Genomic DNA, 18909 nt, shown 5'->3' with positions numbered 1-18909 from the left:
CTGCCACGTGCCTACCACAGGAACGCCTTTTACATCAAAAAAGCTTCCAAGGAAACTGGGGAGGGCTGGGGTGCCGGTTGCCTGGGCGTGGCCTGCAGGAGGTCGGCACCCCCCCTCTGCCAACAGCCTCTGGGGGCCGCCCCTTCGCAACTGTCTCTGCATCTTGCACAGACTGAAAAGCCACGGCCCCTCGTGCCATAAGCTGAATGCAAGATTGAAAACAAGGAGTGCAAAAAAAGGGATCAATACAAAAAAGTAAACATATCAGTTTTAATTGTCAAGATTATTCCAGGGCGAGAGTTCATTTCCAATCACTTCTCTCCAGCTTGTGTTCCTCCATGGCCCAGCCAAGACCATCATTCCCGTTTATTCTCGAGTCTGCTGTCTTCCGACCTCCCGGAGGAGGCCAGCGAGAGGGGCGCGGCCCTGCTGGATCTGCAGCAGCAAATCATCGTCAAGTCCAACCAACCAGCCGATCGTGTTCGGTCGGTGCCGAACGCAGCCGTCTTGCTCCGAGCCCCAAGGTGCAGACAGACGTGTGTTCTGAACGATGCACACACCTCTTCACTCCAGTGTCAGCGTCCTCCAGCCTGCAGCCAGGGTAGACCTGAGGTCATAAGGCTACGCGGATGCAGTGGTGCTTCAGTCTGCAAGGCAGGACCCCTTTGTTCAGCTGGTAAAAGTCCACAAGCTGGATCAGGTCAGAGAATTTGGTGTTCCCGTCGTCAAGGCTGAAGAAGGTCTGCCCGTCATCCTCGCACTAGAGACACAAGAAGACCTGCCAAGTCAGAGGCCACAGCTCGGGGATAAAACAGGCCCCAAAGTCACGATTAGCGCTGTCCACCCGTAGTGAGGCTCCAAGGGACACACATGGAGCTGGCGAGGTGAAGTAGAAAACGCCAGGGCAGGAGGTCAGGGGGCGAGGGATTTGTGCTGGGTGCTGCCAGGTCCCTAAGCTGCCGGGCAGAGAAGGTCCCCTGCTCCTGAGCTGGTCATGGGCAAGAGCCCCAAACTCCTCCTGGCGCACACGCTCATGAGGGTGAGGTTGACCAGTTAACCTGTGAGTGTCCAGGCACTCAGCACAGCCCATGGAGGAGAGTGAGGTTGACCAGTTAACCTGTAAGTATCTGTGCACTCAGCACAGCCCATGGAGGAGGGTGAGGTCGACCAGTTAACCTGGGAGTGTCCACGCATACAGCATGCTCATGTAAGAGTACACAGCCCTGGGCTCTCACGGTAGGACCCCGGGCAACCTCCTTCACCCCTCTGACGTTCACTTTGCTCTATTACAAAGCAAATGTTGGATTACTCTAAGGAATTAATGAGGTCATGTAGGAGAAGAACCTTGCCCAGGTCATGGAATATTTGGTAGCTACTACTTTTCTTAAAATGGAGGACATCTACAATATCTCCCAGAAATAACTACATTCCTCACATCGATTTTAATTGAATAAATTTTGAGATGAATGACTGCAATACAGTGCGGTCAGGAAAGCTGCCCTGCATTGTTCACACAGAGGAAGTAAGACTTAAACCTGTGTCGATGCATAAACCAAGAACCACTTTTCTTAATCCACAAACTCTGGAGCCCCGAGCACATCCACAGCCTGTGTTTAAGCCCTGAGGTTGCAATCTCATTGCTACACTTCTCAAGTTCCTGCCTGTCTGATAATTCTAGGATTTGGGGTTATCTGGGACAATGGTATTACATATTCTGCTGGCCAGTACTTTTTCATTTTATTTCATATTTGAGGCTAAGAGAATAACATCTGGTCGATAATACAACGCAGCAGGAAAACAAAAAGGACTGTGGACGAGGCACTTTCCCGTGAAGAGCAGTCCCCAGGTTTGCTTATTACCGTGTTTTGTGGAATCTGTGAAGCCTGGGCTGTAACCCACTGTCTGTCCCTCCCTGGTGGTCCAAGCCACCGAGAGCCGTGAGGGTCTCATTTTCCTCGTTTACGCAGTGAGGGCGTCGGGGACAGTAGGAAACGACTTCGACAGACAGTGCCAGGCAGGCTGCTTCCCCGCAGGTCACAGAAGCCAACCCTGCCTGCCTTCCCCCACCCGTTCATGCCTCCTGTGCCTGCATGACTCTCCAGACAGCTGGTATAAAGTCCTGGGCTCAAGCACTCTTGAAAAACGCCAGGTCCCACTATGTGAAACGGATGCATTTGGCCACTTCAAGCCTCCTCAGGGCTTCACTTTGTAAAGGACAGAGTTATTATATCTGGCCACCCTCTTTCAGCAGCGTATTTCCCAGGTCCGGGTTCCACAGGAAACATTTCACGAGAGTTGTCATTACCTGCAGAATTGACCACTTCTATGCAACTACATCTATAGGTACAACGTACATAACACATTTGGTATTCATCTTGTGTGTCTCAGCCCCAACGGGACTACGCATTCTCGGAGGTGCTGACAACTGTCTCCCACACAGCACCCAAGTCGTGAGCTAGAATCTGAACTTGGGCACGTGGAACAGGTCAGTTACATTCGGCAAATCTAACCATCAGCCTTAAAGAGAGTGGTGTTGACAAACACATCGTATTCAATAATGAGGCTTTTGAAATTGTTCGAAGGGAGAATCTGTTTTCTGATCCAAGGACCCGGTGGAAGGATTAACACTTCTCTTTGGGGGCCACGGGTCAGTCTTCCACAGGCTTCCCGAGTCCCCCTGGTCCACACCAGCACAAATCAGACAAGCCCTGAGATTAAGTGGCCGACAGCACGCGTCTGCACAACCACACGTGCTCCTTCCTGCGCCAGGTCCTGGGCTAACGGCTCTGCTCCGTGTCTGCCCACCATCTACCCTTGCTCTTCCCAGTGGGTGCTGTCTCAGGGGCACCTGTGAGCTACCCAGGCGTGTCGGGGCCACAGTACAATGCCACCATGCTCAGTGTTCTTCTAGGGAAACACTGTTCCCAAGTGCAAAGAACCAACCTCTCAAGAAACTCCTGAAAGGATCTCACCGGTGAGCTTGAAACGGTCTGATGTTTACTGTTTCACAGTCTGCTGAGTGGAGACCTTGAAAATTGCATTAAGAACAAAACCGGCACACAGAAGAATGAGAATTAGTGTGAAAAACATCAATACTTACAGGTAAGATCTGGAAATTTTTAATTTTCTGATGATGACACAATGTGAGGACAAATGCCTTTGGATTACTCTGGCTGTCACGGAGGAGAAAAAGCCTGGGAATGAAAAGAGTCAATTGACTGTTAATGTAGAAAGTCCAGACTGAATATATATATATATGATGCTTCGGGAGGTTTCGGGAGCTGAGTGAGCTGTAGAGCAAGACCACCCTCCACACCCAGACTGTGCTTTCCGTCACTCTCCACTGAAAGGAACCAGGGCTCCTTGGGGACATGGCACCTCTAGGGCTGAGGCAGGGAAGGTACATGGTGACGCTGGTATAATTTGTGCCAGAAAATAACAAAGCTGGCCCAAGAGGCAGTGTGGCCCAGTCTGGGCACCCAAGTACATTAACAGAAGGGATGGATTATAACCCACAGACTAAAACAAGAATCCGTGAGTCCGTACTGGTGTGATAAATAAATCCTAGGGGAGGAAAAAAAGCTCTTCCTAAGAGCAGAAAGCCAGCTAAATAAAGAGAGAAGGATGATGAAACCACTATTTGGCCATTTGATTAAGGAGATCTTTAATAGATGCTGAAACCAGCATCAAAGTTTGATGAGAAACAGAGTATTTTCATAGTCTCAGCATCTACCCCCTAACATTTATGACAGAGGGACACACAGTAACCTTCCAATAGAGAAACCCGGTGGATACCACCTTCAGGTATTCGAGTTACCGCCACCAGGAATGAGACAATCCACCCCGGCACCTCCTGACGGGATGCACTAAAGGTGACCCGGCAACACCCCCAGGGAGAGAGCAGACAGCCAAACCCGGTACGTTCCGCCCTCACCGGCTCCTCCAAGTGTCAAGACACAAAGGAAGACAAGGCACCGTGCCGGTCCAGGGCGGTGCTGAGGCCAAGAAGTTCTTTTCCTTGGTGGCGAAGGATGCAGCAAGGACCCCTGGTAAAATCTAAGTGGCATGTCAGGTGACCGAACCACGTTCACGTTCATTTCCTCAGTTTTATAATGATACTGTGGCTGCCTAAGAGAAGTCCTTGTTTTTAGAAATTTTACATTGAAATAACTACAACTGACTCCTAAGTGGTTCTGATAAAAAAATGAGAGAGAGGGCATGACAAACTAAAGGTGCTACAGCGTTCATGACTCAGGTGCCTGGGTAACATGTATACAGGAGAATCCATTATACGACTCTTGCAAATTTTCTACATTTTGAAATTACATCGAAAAGTCTACAAATAACAAGTGATGGCGAGGGTGTGGAGAGAAGGGAACCCTCCTGCACTGTTGGTGGGAATGTAAATTGGTGCAGCCACTGTGCAGAGCAGGATGGAGGTTCCTTAAATACTAAAAATAGAACTACCATATGCTCTAGCAATTCTACTCCTGGACACATGTAAATGGAGACAATGAAAATATTAATTTGAAAAGATACATGCACCCCAGTGTTCACTGCAGCAGCATTTACAATAGCCGAGATATGGAAGCAGCCCAAGTGTCCATCGACAGGACTGGATTAAGAAGATGTGGCACAAATACACGTATATACAATGCAGTGCTCCTCAGCCATAATAAAGGATGAAATTCTGCCATTTGCAGAAACACGGATGCACCTACAGAGTATTATGTTCAGTGAAATACATCAGACGGAGAAAGACAGATGTTGTATGCTATCACTTGTATGTGGAATCTAAAAAATAATACAAATGAATATATACGCAAAGCAGAATCAGACTCACAGATACAGAGAAGAAACTCGTGGTTACCAAAGGGGGAGAGGGAAGGGGGAGGGGCAAATTAGGGGTATGGGATTAGCAGATACAAACTACTATGTATAAAATAGATAAGCGACAGGATGCACTGTGTAACACAGGGAACTATACCCATTATCTTGTGACAGCCTACAGTGGAGTACAATCTGCAGAAATACTGAATCACTAGGCTGTACAGCTGAACCCAACACAATATTGTAGATCAATTATACCTTAACTAAAAAAATACTTTAAAACTTAGAATAGCACCAAGACGCATAAGTCATTGCTTTTACAATGATTCCAGAACAAATCTGGAATCAGACGGGAAGACCAAGTTACTCTTTAGAAAGGAAGAGGCCCGAGTCCCAGTAACAAAGTAGAAATAGCCTGAGAGGAAACACACTTTAAAGGTATTAGACACCAAATTGCGGTAATCAGCTAAACCATGAGTTTCTAGATTGTCATGTCAGAGGGGAGGCAGTTACAGAAGCCTGGGAAATCCCATGTTCTAAAAGGTAACGGTTTATTTTACTACAGGCTTTAGAATGTAGATACTCATCCTGACTCCCTTAGGGCCCCAGCATGAGTTTTCCTATCTTAACCTGACTCTTTACAGCATCTTTTATTACATACCAGCCCCTTCGATAGCACGTTGCAGGACACGTGCTCTGCAGGATACACCTTGGAGATGTGAACCGGGGTGCAACTGCCCTGCTGGGCCAGGCGGGCGGGAGAGATGGGGCCGCAGAGCTGGACGCGGACCCGTGTGATGCGCTAGGCGTTGGCAGAGCCCGAGGGCGGGAGGACGAGAGGGCCGGCTCGCTCCTCTCCCGGGCAGGGCTGTGCGTCTGCGCCTCCCAGTCCGTGCTCCTTCGCGAGCAGAAACCCGGGGCTTGGCAGGGCTGGGCCTCCTCACCTGAGCCCTCAATGAATCCCCTGACGCTTCCTCCTGAGCTCCAAGGAGGATGCTGCCCGCCTGCCTTCCCGTTTGGGGTGTGACCCGGGAGATACTGAGGCTGCCGCGCCGGCCTGGGTCTACAGGTTGTGCCTAGCGGTCGTCTACACGGAGGAAAGGGGGTAGGGCCTAGGGGTCCGCGAGATTCCTGGAGCTTCAGATCACGGGCCGCTGCCTCGCCGGCCTCTCCTGCAGGACCGTCTACACGCTCGGGGCTGTTGTGCAGTCAGTGTGGACACTGGAGGCATCGCTGATCTCCAGCAGCAAGCCACAGGCACGCAGGGATTTGGGGGCAGGCCGGGGGGTGGCCGCTGCAGAGACCAGGCTGGGAGCTAACATGCCATGGGCGCCTCTGCTTTGGGCATCGGATGGAGCACGGGATGAAAGCGCTGAGGACGGTTAGGACTGAAGTCAAGGCTCACGCGTCCATTCACGAAAGCACAAAGGGGCCGAGGGAGATCACAGTGACGGCACAGCTCAGGGGTGTGGGGGTCCCGGCACCACCCACACTGCCTCGCTCAGGGCGCACGGCGGCCCTGTCACTGTCCCCATTTTACAGTGAGGGGAGCAGGGCCCAGAGAAGTCAGGCAAATGCTCCAAGGCCACACAGCCAGCAGAAGCCAGGGAGGAGTCCGGCACAGCGGGAGCAAGCGCTCAGGTGGCTCCCCCGTGGCCGGTGAGCACCCTACGCTTTTCCGAGGCGGATGCGTTAGCCCTGGGACGGCACCGCACTCTGCCCCAGGCGGGGAGAGCCGCAGAGAGCTCGAGCCCTGACAGAGACGCTGCCTTCCACCCAGCGGAGGGGCCTGGGGCGCAGACAGAGGGACCAGCTCACGACAGACAGGCACAGAGATGGGGGCTGGGGACAGCGGGGGGAGCGGGGCGCAGAGCCTTCAACGCCGCAGGTCCCGACAGGAGCCCCGGGGGAAGAGCCGCAGGGGGCCCCACAGCGCAGGACCGGCCCGTCGGAAAGCTCCCTCCATCACGGGCTCTGGGATGGGCTGTCGGCGGAAAGAGGGGAAGGAAGGGGGCAGCCAGCGAGTGCAGGCCCCGCGGCAGGCCCTGCAGGCCCGGGGCGTGAGTGCAACACGCACACACGTACACGTGTGCACGGACCCACGCTTGCACGCGCGCACAGGTCACCTGCGGGGGGGGGGGGGGCGCCTTGACCTGGCGGACTTCAGAGCCGCCTCCCGGGTGGACTGCAGGCTCTGCTGTCGCTTTCCAGCCTCCCTCATCCCAACCCCATCAGTGATTGGAGGCTGAAGGTCTAGGAAGCGGTGTTTTGTGACGCTGTCGTGCTGGCCCGCCTGCCAGCGCTGTTCTTTGCTTGTTGCCCGACCCTCTGCATTGGCTTCCCTCCAGAACCTCGCAGGGAGGGGTAATGACTAGGAATTGCTTATTTAATTGACCTTGTTTTCCCAGCACACTTCCGCCCCGAACAAGGGGATGAACGGACGGACGATGTGGCACCACTGCAATGACACCTCAGGCGATGCCCCATCACCCTGCCTTCTGATTTTGCTAGAGCGCCAGCGGCCGGATGTTGGGATCGAAAATTATAACCTCAGGGGCAACTCAGACCCCAGGAAGGACAGAGAGCAACAGGCAGGCGGGGGGAGGAAAGCTGGCAGGGGGGTGCTCACACTTCTCACCAAGGCTGGACAGGGGCAACCTCCCCAGGTGGCGCTAGACTCCAGGAAAAGTTGAAAGACAAACAGGGTTTAAAAAAAAAAAAAAATAAGCCAACACACCGTGCAGTGGACCCAGAGCGTAACCCTCCCAGCCCCAGGCTCGCCCGCCCAAGGGCAGCTCCTTGGGACGCAAAGCGGGCCGGCTGGGCCTGAGCTCACAATCACTGGGGAAGCTGCTTCAAAACACACTGGTCCCCGGCGTCCCCTTCCTGAGCCTGGATGTGTCAGCCCCTCGGGGGCGCAGGTGGCCACGGCACCACGTGACACGTCCTGTGGAACCTTCACTTCTCTGGCATTGTCAAAAGCAGCTCTTTTGCCCCTTTCCTGTTGGCCCATAAAGAACCTAACTGTAGGGAATGAATCACTAGGCAACTGAAGCTAACTCCTGACCTATGCTCTCCTGAAAGCGCACCGTGCCCTGTCTAACCTGCTGATTCTTTCCCTGGGTAAAAAGAAGTAAGAATGAAGAATGAAGCAGTTAAAAAAATGACTGGCTCTCTACCCTCAACAGCCCCCTTAGCAATCCTGCAGCCGGATCACATGGGCAAGATAACATGTGAAGGATCAGCCGGTCTGCGTGCAACGGACAATGATGCGCAACCCAACCTCCCGCCGCGACGATTCACTGGGATTCTTCCCCTCCTCCTGCCACCGTTTTTCCCTTTAAAAACTGTCATGGCTGAGCAGAATCTTCAGAGTTGGTCTCAGGACATGAGTCCAGCTTCTCCCCAGATTGCTGGCTTTTCTGATTAAAGCACCTTTCCTTTCTACTCACACCCGCCTCTTGAATTATTATTGGCTTACGACCTACGTCACCCGGTGAGCAAACCCACTTGGCTTCCTTGGAACGAATCTCACAGATGATACGGGAAATGGGACACCACGAGGACATTTGAGGGCTCACTTCAGATGGGATTTAGGGCTGTAATGGGTAAGCATCTTGTCCTTGAAGCCCTGGGGACACACACAAACCTACAGGCAAAGAACATCACTACGAGAGGAATTTCGGAGGGTAGGTTTTTCTCTCTTAGGCAGAAAGTTCAGAGAAGTGTCTTGTTTGTAGTCGGGAGGGGTCATCTCTGAGGCTCCAAAAGGGACTGTTCTATGATCATCTGACATTTCAACTAAGTCGTTTGGAACAACTGTACAGCCACATGGGAAAAAAATCAGATCCACCTTTAAACAGTGCACTGGGATAAATAAATTCTGAAATGTACCTGGGATCTAAACACACAAACAAAAATGGAAGAAATAATCATGAAGAAAAAGGAAGGAAGGAAGGGAGGAGAGAAACAATCCAAGTTCTAGAGGATAACATGAGCAAACTCCTTTGTGACTGAGAAGCAGGACATATGACTATGACTCAAAAATCCAGAAAGATACAGGCTAAAGGACAGAAAAGATAAACTTGACCATATTTAGAAAAACTGTATAACCAAAATCCAAACAAACCCAAACCCAAACCCAAACCCAAACCCCCATCAGCTAAGTCAAAAAGACAAATGGGAAAAAAAGTTCGTAAAACATGGATGTAGGGGCTTCCCTGGTGGCGCAGTGGTTAAGCATTCACTTGCCAAGGCAGGGGACACGGTTTCGAGCCCTGGTCCGGGAAGATCCCACATGCCGCGGAGCAACTAAGCCCGTGCGCCACAACTACTGAGCCTGCGCTCTAGAGCCCGCGAGCCACAGCTACCGAAGCCCGCACACTGCAATGAAGAGTAGCCCCCGCTCGCTGCAACTAGAGAAAGCCTGCGTGCAGCAATGAGGACCCAAAGCAGCCAAAATTTAAAATAAATAAAATTAATTTAAAAAGACAGTATATACCAAAAAAATGGATGTAGAAAACCGGGCAAATATGTACCGACAGTTCAGCAACACAAAAAGGACTGGAAATGAAACTGGCCCTTCATCATAGGCTAGAGACCCAGCCTCCTAGATGAGGGAAAGGCAGGCGACTCCCAGACATCCCTGGGGAGGGGAATCGGGCCATAGTTTACAATATTACCCATCCGTTCAACACTCCCACTTCTGTGAACTCACCGGCAAAGAGACACTAGCAAAAACACGAAGATGGGGCACGGTGTGTCCTAACGGAAGCCTGGAAACAATGAAGCTCTATCGTGTGAAAGAGAAGCCAGCAGGGGACAAGGAAGGGGGCAATCCTGCCGGCCATCCGACCCCAGCATCCTCGGGCCGCAGCTAAGCTCAGGGTCGGGCCTCTGTGGCCACAACACGCCCCTGTTAAGATGAGGCAGACCACAAAAACAAATGTGTTTTGCGTATATTTTAAAAGGAAACAACAGAAGAATAAACAAACAAACACTGATGAAAATGTTTACCCACTGTGGAGCTGCGCGTGGAGTAGAGTCAGCAGGCAAAGTACCTGGTTTTATAACTTTTGACTTTGGAACCAAGGCAATGCTTTTTACATGTTTTTTTTTTTTTTTTTGGTGGTACGCGGGCCTCTCACTGCTGTGGCCTCTCCCGTTGCGGAGCACAGGCTCCGGACGCGCAGGCGCAGCGGCCACGGCTCACGGGCCCAGCCGCTCCGCGGCACGTGGGATCCTCCCGGACCGGGGCACGAACCCGCGTCCCCCGCATCGGCAGGCGGACTCTCAACCACTGCGCCACTAGGGAAGCCCTTTTACATAGTTTTAAAAGCAGCATTAAACTGAAGAGGAACTAAATCAGATCCACGTAACAAAAATCAGGAACAAACAGAGGAATGAACCTGAAGACGTGGCAGTTTCGGGGTGGAACCACGGAGAAGAATTACCTTAAGGCTGGCACTTTAACATGACCTGCCTGGACTATTCCTTAAGGATTAAAAGGGATGCAGAGAAGTGTGAATTCAGTAGTACTGAAGTAATATTATCAATATTTTTCATGATGTGATATGGGATGCAGCAGACAAGGACAGAGTGAGGTAAAACAAATAAGTAAGCTACTGTCATTAGTAAGATTTTTCAGAGGAAGAGAAGAGAGAGACAATAAAATCAAAGGCGAACGCACCCTGTAACTTTCCATTTGAGTTGGCAATATCAGTGTGAAGCTGTAATCTATTTTTCATTTTAAGAAGCCTATGTCCTAGCTCTGTCCACGGAGAAGACCTACCGATTTGGTTTCCAGACACCATTTTCCACTACAAAGAATTAAGGCCCCTAAGAGCATGTGTCACACCAGAAAGCAAACCCTTTTAGTGTTGGGTGGAAAGAACTCAGGAACCAACTTGAGAGAGGCCTGCCCCATGGGACAAAAAGAGGGCCTAGGGAACATCCAGAACATTAAGCTTGGATTGAAACAAATCAAACACTTGGTATCTAAGTTCATCATGAGAGTTAAAAAACAAAACAGAACCTACCTCATTTGTAAGCACCTGGAAGATAGCAGAACACCAAACCCTGATCCTGAAAACTGACAGAGAGAAAAGCCAAGCAAGCACTTAGCTACCTTTCCCAGAACAACAAATATGTGATAAGGAAAAGGATTTTAGCTAAGGAATGATGAGGGGATAATAGAATTAGAAAACAATGACTCTGTGACCTCTAATGAAACGATATACCTGGGCGGGGTCAGTGGCTCAGACCATGCGGTGTAGGGGGCTGGGAGCTGGGCTGGGGACCCCGGCTGACGACGCCAGACCCCCGCCCAGCCCGGGATGAGGAAGCAGGGCAACTTGGGGTGAGCAGTACAGACGTGCAGCCCCGAAGCTCTGCCCCTGAAGAAGGCTCTGAGCCTAACCAAGCCTCTGCCCACACTTTACAGGAAACGAGGGAGACAGAGGAACGCAGTCAAAGAAACCACAAGTTCACAATTAGCATATGACCTACTTCTTCAACAAAGGAAAGATATGAAAAAAAAAAAAAAAGGAAAGAAAATGGAGTGGTGGGGAGACTACTATTATATTTAGGGAGACAGAGACACTTCAACCAGACGCCACGGGTGGATCCCGATTTAGACCAACTACATTTAAATAAAGGACTTTCGTGTGTGTGAACACGACGGGACTTCTGAGGACACTAAGGAATTCTTGTTTATTTCAGATGCAACGACGGGAGCGCGGCTGTCTCTGAAGAAAAGGGTCCTTATTTTTCAGACACTGACTGAAATACAGTTACTGGTAAAAATTCCGAACGTCGGGGATTTCCTTTAAAATATCTCAGAAGAAGGAAAAAGTATTGGAAGAAAAGTGGGAAAAGTTAGAAGAAAAGGAAGGCAAAGAGGAGAAGAGGATAAAAAAAATAATAAAAATGTAGGAAGGGGAAGAGACCAGCTCAGTCGAGCCAATTCTGAAACTGAGCAAGAGGTAGACGGGGTTCCTTATCCTCTCAGGTGAATTTTTAGAGTTCCGGAATAAAACTTTTTAAAGACGAAGGATTTAAAGAACGAAAGGACTGTTGTGAGTCGAGCAGCTTCCGAGAACCTGTCTTTTGGAGTAGACCCAGCGCGAGGCGGCTACTACAAGGATGCACCAGGGCATCCAACTAACTCGCCTGGGTCTCTTTTGGGGGGGCTGGGGGCTGTGCGCCGGAGGGACCGCGCCCCGGTCACTCACATGTCTGCAGCCATACCCGGGGCAGCTTCCTCTCACTCACAGTGATGCTGAGCCCAGCCACCGGGTGTGCCTTGACCATGGGGGCGTCAGCTTGAGAAGCGCTTGTGCACTGGGGTTGACCTCTTACCCCTGGGATCCCCGCGCTGGCCACGATGGACCCGGGCTAGCCTGCCAGAGACCTGTGCCCAGGAACCTCGGCACACAGCCGCGGCCAGCGCTGGCCACCAGGCACGTTGAGTCCTGCTGGCCCCCGTGGGCAAAGCCACCCAACCAGCCCTAATTGTGAGAAATGATACAGCTTTGCTGCTTTGCGTCACTAAGATCTGGGGTGGCTGGGGCAAAAAGACCAATGATATGAGGCGTAAAGCAAAAGGCGTAGGCAAGAAGGTACGGTTTTCCACTGGCCCACTGCCTTGTTAATCAGCAAGAAGCAACATGCGTTCTTCATCTGTTCGAATTTCACCAAGGAGGTAGAGTATGATTTTAGCGTCTGGACAGAAATGGACGGCGGTCCCTCTCTCCACTTCGTAGCCGCGCAAACCCTGCAGCAGCCTCGCTCCCCTGAGCACAGCACGCTCCTCTTTAGAACGAGGCTGCAACCGTTGCCCAGCCCCGCACCCCACGGCAGGATGCTCTGAGGGGCTGAGCCCAGCAGACCCCCAGCCGACGCCCACCCCGTCCGTCGTGTCCCTTACCCATCCACGAGCCCCTGCTGCTTAATGATCCGGTGTGACTCCTCCCTGGAGATCCTGCCGTGAAACCAGTGCTGCGTCCTGTGAATCACTGCGGGAAACAGAGAAAGGTGGGTAGCCTGGGGCCCGCGCACAGCGGCTGCCCTGCGAGCTCACTCAGGTCCACACGGGGCCCGGATTTCCGCGGCCGCCGCTTTCGGGCTGCGCTCTGGGCCTGGACAACGTTGTGAAGCTCGGGGAGGGCTGGGAGCTCTTTTATTTTACTGACGTACAAAAATATCAGGCCACGATGCCGGTGCTTACCTGTGCTTAGGGTGGAAGGGTGGAGGGGGCTTTGGCTCCCAAGGATATTCATTCGCGTGCTTCGCTTCTGCAAAAGAAGTCCCCGCGTTAGTGCTAAGACAGCGGAGTGACACCAACACCACGCCGCCTGGGACACAGCTGGGGTGGGCAGCTGGCCAGGTGACAGGGCTCTCGACCACGGAATGACAGACACCTCAGTCCCATGTGACCGCAAGGACAGACGGCTTACAGGGGGCAGTTGTGAAAAACAAAACCAGAAGCATCTCCATCCTGGTATATTTCTAAGGATTCCAGTATGGAAGCAGAGACGTTGTGTGTCACACAGAAGACATGGAGTGAGATTCCCAATACATCTTAGGAGAAAAGCACGGGATTCTCCAGGGAACTCGGGCCGGTGCGAACGCTGCTCGGGGCTTTGGGTGCGTTCTCCTTTTCTGCGCACTCTGAGGCTGAAGGAGGGGGAGGCTTTCGGAGCCAGAGCTGTGGGCTTGTGTTTTGTACACTGTCTTGAAAGCTCAGCAAAAGCTTGGAAGTTGGGAGATATCCGTCCACCTGGAGATTAGGAACTTGGGCCTCAGAGTAAAAAGACTGTTCAAGGCTGTGAAGCTAGTTTGAGGTCGAGCCACGCTGGAAGGAGCTGCCCTCACGCTCCGCCCGGAAAACTCATCCGCAGGACCGGGGCTGAGAGAGCCGAGGGAACCCACGGCTCTGCTCCTTGCCCCTCCCCCCACGGGAGCCCAGGGACGGGGGTGGTGGGGTGGCAGGGTGCTGAGCACAGCAAGGAGCCCAGGAGGGCCAAGGCTTCCTGCAGCCGAGAACTCACAGCCACCTCCCCTCCCAGCCTCTCACCCCCCCGACGCCAGCACCCAGCCATTCCTCTGGGGACAGACCAGGGGTGGAATGGCCTTACCCTCCAGGCGTGGCCTTCTTCCAGGGCGGCACTCTGAGCCTCAGCCGGGTTCTCGATCACTCTTCCCGTTTGCCCAGAGAAATCCATGGCCACGAGGGAGTTCTCAGAGACACTGCGCTGGAAACGAGAGGCCGTGAGTTCTTAAGATGCAGGGAAACAGCCAGCGTGGCAGGCGGGAACCTTGGCACAGAACAGCCGTGCCTGGGGAGGGGCAGGACAGGAGAGGCACGTCCCTCCACATCCCAACTCTCCAAGGATCAGATGGAACATTCAGAGCCTGAAGTGCCCCTGGACTAAAAACGGCTTTGGGTTTTTCTCAAGGAGAAAGAAAGAAACGTTCCCATCCTCTCGAGGTATTCGAAGGCCACTGGTGAGGCTGCTGGTGCCCAGAGGATCGGGGCTGTGGGGTCTTTCACGGGCTCCCGGGCGTGCACTAAAACTCAGCAAAGAAGTGGAAACGTCAGGTGCAAGCCAGCCCTCACCGTCAGCCAAGTCCTTCCTCGGGTAACTCAGTCCAGGGAAACACAGAGACTCTTTCTGTGGGATAGTCTGACCTCTAGGAACGGACATGGAGGGACTGTTAAGATCGCAGTTTGGGAGGATGAAGCGTTTCTGCACCCCGGGGAAGTAAAGTCCATCCTGAGAACACAAGATGACTCGCTACAATCTCAACTCTCACAGAGGAAGACTTAAGCGTCAAGGTCAACAGCACGGCGGGTCCCACGGCTGAAAGGGACAAAAGCGTAGGTGGGAAGGCAGCTCCGCAGTGGAGCTGAGAGTTGCCGTCGACATTTCTGAGCACGTGAATAGAGAGCCCTGAAATGGAGCCATCTACTGATGCCACCCCGCGGGGAGATGTGGGGACAGGGTGAGGGTGGTAGAGGAATCTGCCCGCGGCAGGCACACTGCCCACCAAGTCCGCCTTCTGGGAAACGCAAGGTGGTGAGAGGTTCTGGCTTCTCGGAAACACACAAGCTCGTTCTGCAGCTCCTCCGGTCAGCCTCGTCTGGGACGAGATGCCCACAGCACACGCTGACGCGGCCGCTGAGAAGGAACTTGGGTTTGGGGGCCGGCAGCTTTACTTACCACTGGAGTTGAGAAGGGGGACAGCACGGCCTTCCTCTGCTGAGGGATTCTGTAGTTCTGGTAAAGGAGCATCCCATACTGAAGGAGAAAGGAAGGCCAGAGTCAGCCACTGGGGGGGGGCGGGGCTCGGGAGCCCCCAAAGCCCCAAATGGGGCAAACCCACGGCCGTGAGGGGCAACAGTCATATAGAACAATGAGCAATCCCTGCCAAGAGCCTGGTGAACTCAAGAACAAACACCCCACAGAGCACTGTCTCTGGGACCTGCCACCACCAACACTCCATAGACAGTTACCGCTGACCGTCTTGGGACGCTGGGTGGGCAGGAAGTAAGCAGGGCAGTAACAATGTAATAACGAGGAGACAAGAACAACAACTAACCTTACTGAATGTTGCTACAGGCAAAGTTCTCTTCTAAGTGCTTTACGCTGCTCTTTTATTTAATCTTCTCCACTTTACGAAATATGTACTTTATCCCCATTTTACAAATAACAGAACGCAAAGAAGTGAAGCACGTTGCTCAAGGTCATGGTAAAGTAGGCATTCGGGATCTGAATGTACAAGCCTGTTCCCAAACCAGCACTCTTCCTAACCACCAGGCTCCCTGCCCAACCAGCTCAGTGGCTCATGCTTTACTTCCCCAGGAAATAAGCACTACGGGTCCTGCAAAGTCTCATACAGCCCAACATCCCAACCTACACTCCCCAATTACCCACTCCAACCACACAGAAAAGAAAACCGGTCAGGAAGAGAAAACTCAGGTATCAAGTGGATACATCTTCCTCTTCACTGTCCTTTATGGATGTAAAAGCTCATTTCCAGCTTGAGGTCCCACAGTACTCATTTCTAAAGTTAACATATTTGGAACACAATGAAAAGGTCTAACCTAGGTACAACTACACTCCTGTGAGAGGGGAAGAGAGAGAACGGGTTAGAAGAAATGTTTGAGATAAGGGCCAAGAATTTTCCAAAACTAAAAAAACCCCCACCAAACTACAGAATCTAGGAGTGGGATAAAAATGAAACAAAAACGAACAAACGAATAAACAAAACCACCCAGGAACATCACAGAAAACAGAGACAAAGAGAAAACGTTAAAAGCAACCAGAAAAAGACACACTTTACTTTCACAGAAGCTCTGAGGAGGAACAGCTGACTTTTTAACCTCAATATGGGAGTTAGAAGACAATAGGATGGGTGAAATGCAGGAGATAATAACCTCTAACCGAGGATTCAACCATCAGTGAAAAGTTCCTTCAATAATGAAAATAAGATAAAAATATACCAAACAAAAATGGCGAGATTTTTTGTTGCCAACAGGCCCATACTCAAACAGCTGCTGAGTGGAATCTCATCCCAGAGAGAATGTAGATTCAGGGAACAACAAATTGCAGGGGTGACCTTCAAAATGGCGGAGGAGTGAGATGTGGAGATCACCTTCCTCCCGACAAATACAACAGAAATACATCTACACGTGGAACAGCTCCTACAGAACACCTACTGAACGCTGGCACAAGACCTCAGACCTCCCAAAAGGCAAGAAACTCCCCACGTACATGGGTAGGGCAAAGGAAAAAAGAAAAAACAGAGACAAAAGAACAGGGACGGGCCCTGCACCAGTGGGAGGGAGCTGTGAAGGAGGAAAGGTTTCCACACACTAGAAGCCCCTTCGCGGGCGGAGACCGCGGGTGGCGGAGGGGGGAAGCTTCGGAGCCGCGGAGGAGAGCGCAGCAACAGGGGTGCGGAGGGCACAGCGGAGAGATTCCCACAGAGGATCGGTGCCGACCTGCACTCACCAGCCCGAGAGGCTTGTCTGCTCATCTGCTGGGACAGGTGGGGGCTGGGAGCTAAGGCTTGGGCTTCGGAGGTCAGATCCCAGGGAGAAGACTGGGGTTGGCTGTGTGAACACAGCCTGAAGGGGGCCAGTGTGCCACAGCTAGCCAGGAGGGATTCTGGGAAAAAGTCTGAAACTGCCTAAGAGTCAAGAGACCATTTTTTCAAGGTGCGTGAGGAGAGGGGATTCAGAGCACCGCCTAAATGAGCTCCAGAGATGGGCGCGAGCCACAGCTATCAGCGTGGACACCAGAGATGGTAATGAAATGCTAAGGCTGCTCCTACAGCCACAAAGAAGCCTGTGTGCAAAAACACGTCACTATTCCCACCTCCCCTCCCGGGAGCCTGTGCAGCCCGCCACTGCCAGGGTCCCATGATCCAGGGACAACTTCCCCGGGAGAACACACGGCGTGCCTCAGGCTGTGGCAATGTCACTCCGGCCTCTGCTGATTCAGGCTCATCCTGAATTCCACACACTCTCTCCCCGCCCGCCTGAGTGAGCCAGAGCTCCCTCATCAGCTGCTACTTTAACCCCATCCTGTCTGAGTGAAGAACAGATGCCCTCAGGTGACCTACATGCAGAGGCGGGACCAAATCCAAAGCTGAACCCCAGGAGCTGTGCGAACAAAGAAGAGAAAGGGAAATCTCTCCCAGCAACCTCAGGAGCAGCGGATTAAATCTCCACAATCAACTTGATGTACCCTGCATCTGAGGAATACCTGAATACACAACGAATTATCCCCAAATTGAGGCAGTGGACTTTGGGAGCAACAATATACATATTTTTTTCCTTTTTCTCTTTTTGTGAGTGTGTATGCGTATGCTTCTTTGTGTGATTTTGTCTGTATAGCTTTGCCTTTACCATTTGTCCTAGGGTTCTGTTTTTTTTTTTTTCTTAGTATAGTTTTTAGTGCTTGTTATCATTGGTGGATTTGTTTTTGGTTTGGTTGCTCTCTTCTTTCTTCCTTTCATTTTTTAATTATTAAAAATTTTTTATTTTTAACAATTATTTTTTACTTTAATAACTTTATTTTATTTTATTTATTTATTTTCTTCTCCCTTTTTTTCTGTGCCGTGTGGCTGACAGGGTCTTGGTGCTCTGGTCGGGTATCAGGCCTGTGCCTCTGAGATGGGAGAGCTGAGTTCAGGATATTGGTACACCAGAGACCTCCTGGCTCCATGTAATATCAAACAGGGAAAGCTCTCCCAGAGATCTCCATCTCAGTGCTACAACCCAGATCCACTCAACAACCAGCAAGCTACAGTGCTAGACACCCTATGCCAAACAACTAGCAAGACAGGAACACAAACCCACCCATTAGCAGAGAGGCTCCCTAAAATCATAATAAGGTCAAAGACACCCCAAAACACACCACCGGACATGGTCCTGCCTACCAGAAAGACAAGATCCAGCCTCATCCACCAGAACATAGGCACTGGTCCGCTCCACCAGGAAGCCTACACAACCCACTGAACCAACCTTAGCCACTGGGGGCAGACACTAAAAACAACAGGAACTATGAACCTGCAGCCTGCAAAAAGGAGACCCCAAACACAGTAAGTTAAGCAAAATGAGAAGACAGAGAAACACACAGCAGATGAAGGTGCAAGGTAAAAACCCACCAGACCAAACAAATGAAGAGGAAATAGGCAGTCTACCTGAAAAAGAATTCAGAATAATGATAGTAAAGATGATCCAAAATCTTAGAAATAGAATGGGGAAAATACAAGAAAAGTTTAACAAGGACCTAGAAGAACTAAAGAGCAAACAAACAATGATGAACAACACAGTAAATGAAATAGAAAATTCTCCAGAAGGAATCAATAGCAGAATAACTGAGGCAGAAGAACGGATGAGCGACCTGGAAGTAAACAGTGGAAATAACTACTGTAGAACAGAATAAAGAAAAAAGAATGAAAAGAATTGAGGACAGTCTCAGAGACCTCTGGGACAACATTAAATGCACCAACATTTGAATTACAGGCGTCCCAGAAGTAGAAGAGAAAAAAAAGGGGACTGAGAAA

At 51.3% G+C, this 18909-nt stretch overlaps 1 protein-coding gene across 5 annotated transcripts in view; it reads right to left on the bottom strand.

Annotated features, from left to right (window-relative positions):
• Positions 1-256: 256 nt before the first annotated feature.
• The window catches only part of GRB10 (growth factor receptor bound protein 10), a 188244-nt gene continuing 169591 nt past the window's right edge, over positions 257-18909 (bottom strand). For all 5 annotated transcript variants that reach the window (XM_059074699.2, XM_059074698.2, XM_067042955.1 and 2 more), the window contains 6 exons: positions 15054-15131; positions 13968-14084; positions 13058-13124; positions 12758-12845; positions 3101-3194; positions 257-760 (listed from right to left, as the gene is read on the bottom strand). In XM_059074699.2, coding sequence (XP_058930682.1) covers positions 614-760; positions 3101-3194; positions 12758-12845; positions 13058-13124; positions 13968-14084; positions 15054-15131 — 591 coding nt within the window. In that variant the 3' untranslated portion in view covers positions 257-613. The remainder of the gene's footprint in view (positions 761-3100; positions 3195-12757; positions 12846-13057; positions 13125-13967; positions 14085-15053; positions 15132-18909) is intronic.

The sequence above is a fragment of the Kogia breviceps genome, chromosome 9 (assembly GCF_026419965.1).
Source record: "Kogia breviceps isolate mKogBre1 chromosome 9, mKogBre1 haplotype 1, whole genome shotgun sequence".
Taxonomy (NCBI): Eukaryota; Metazoa; Chordata; class Mammalia; order Artiodactyla; family Physeteridae; genus Kogia; species Kogia breviceps.
Note: the sequence above shows the minus strand (reverse complement) of the source record. Positions and strands in the feature narration are given on the sequence as shown.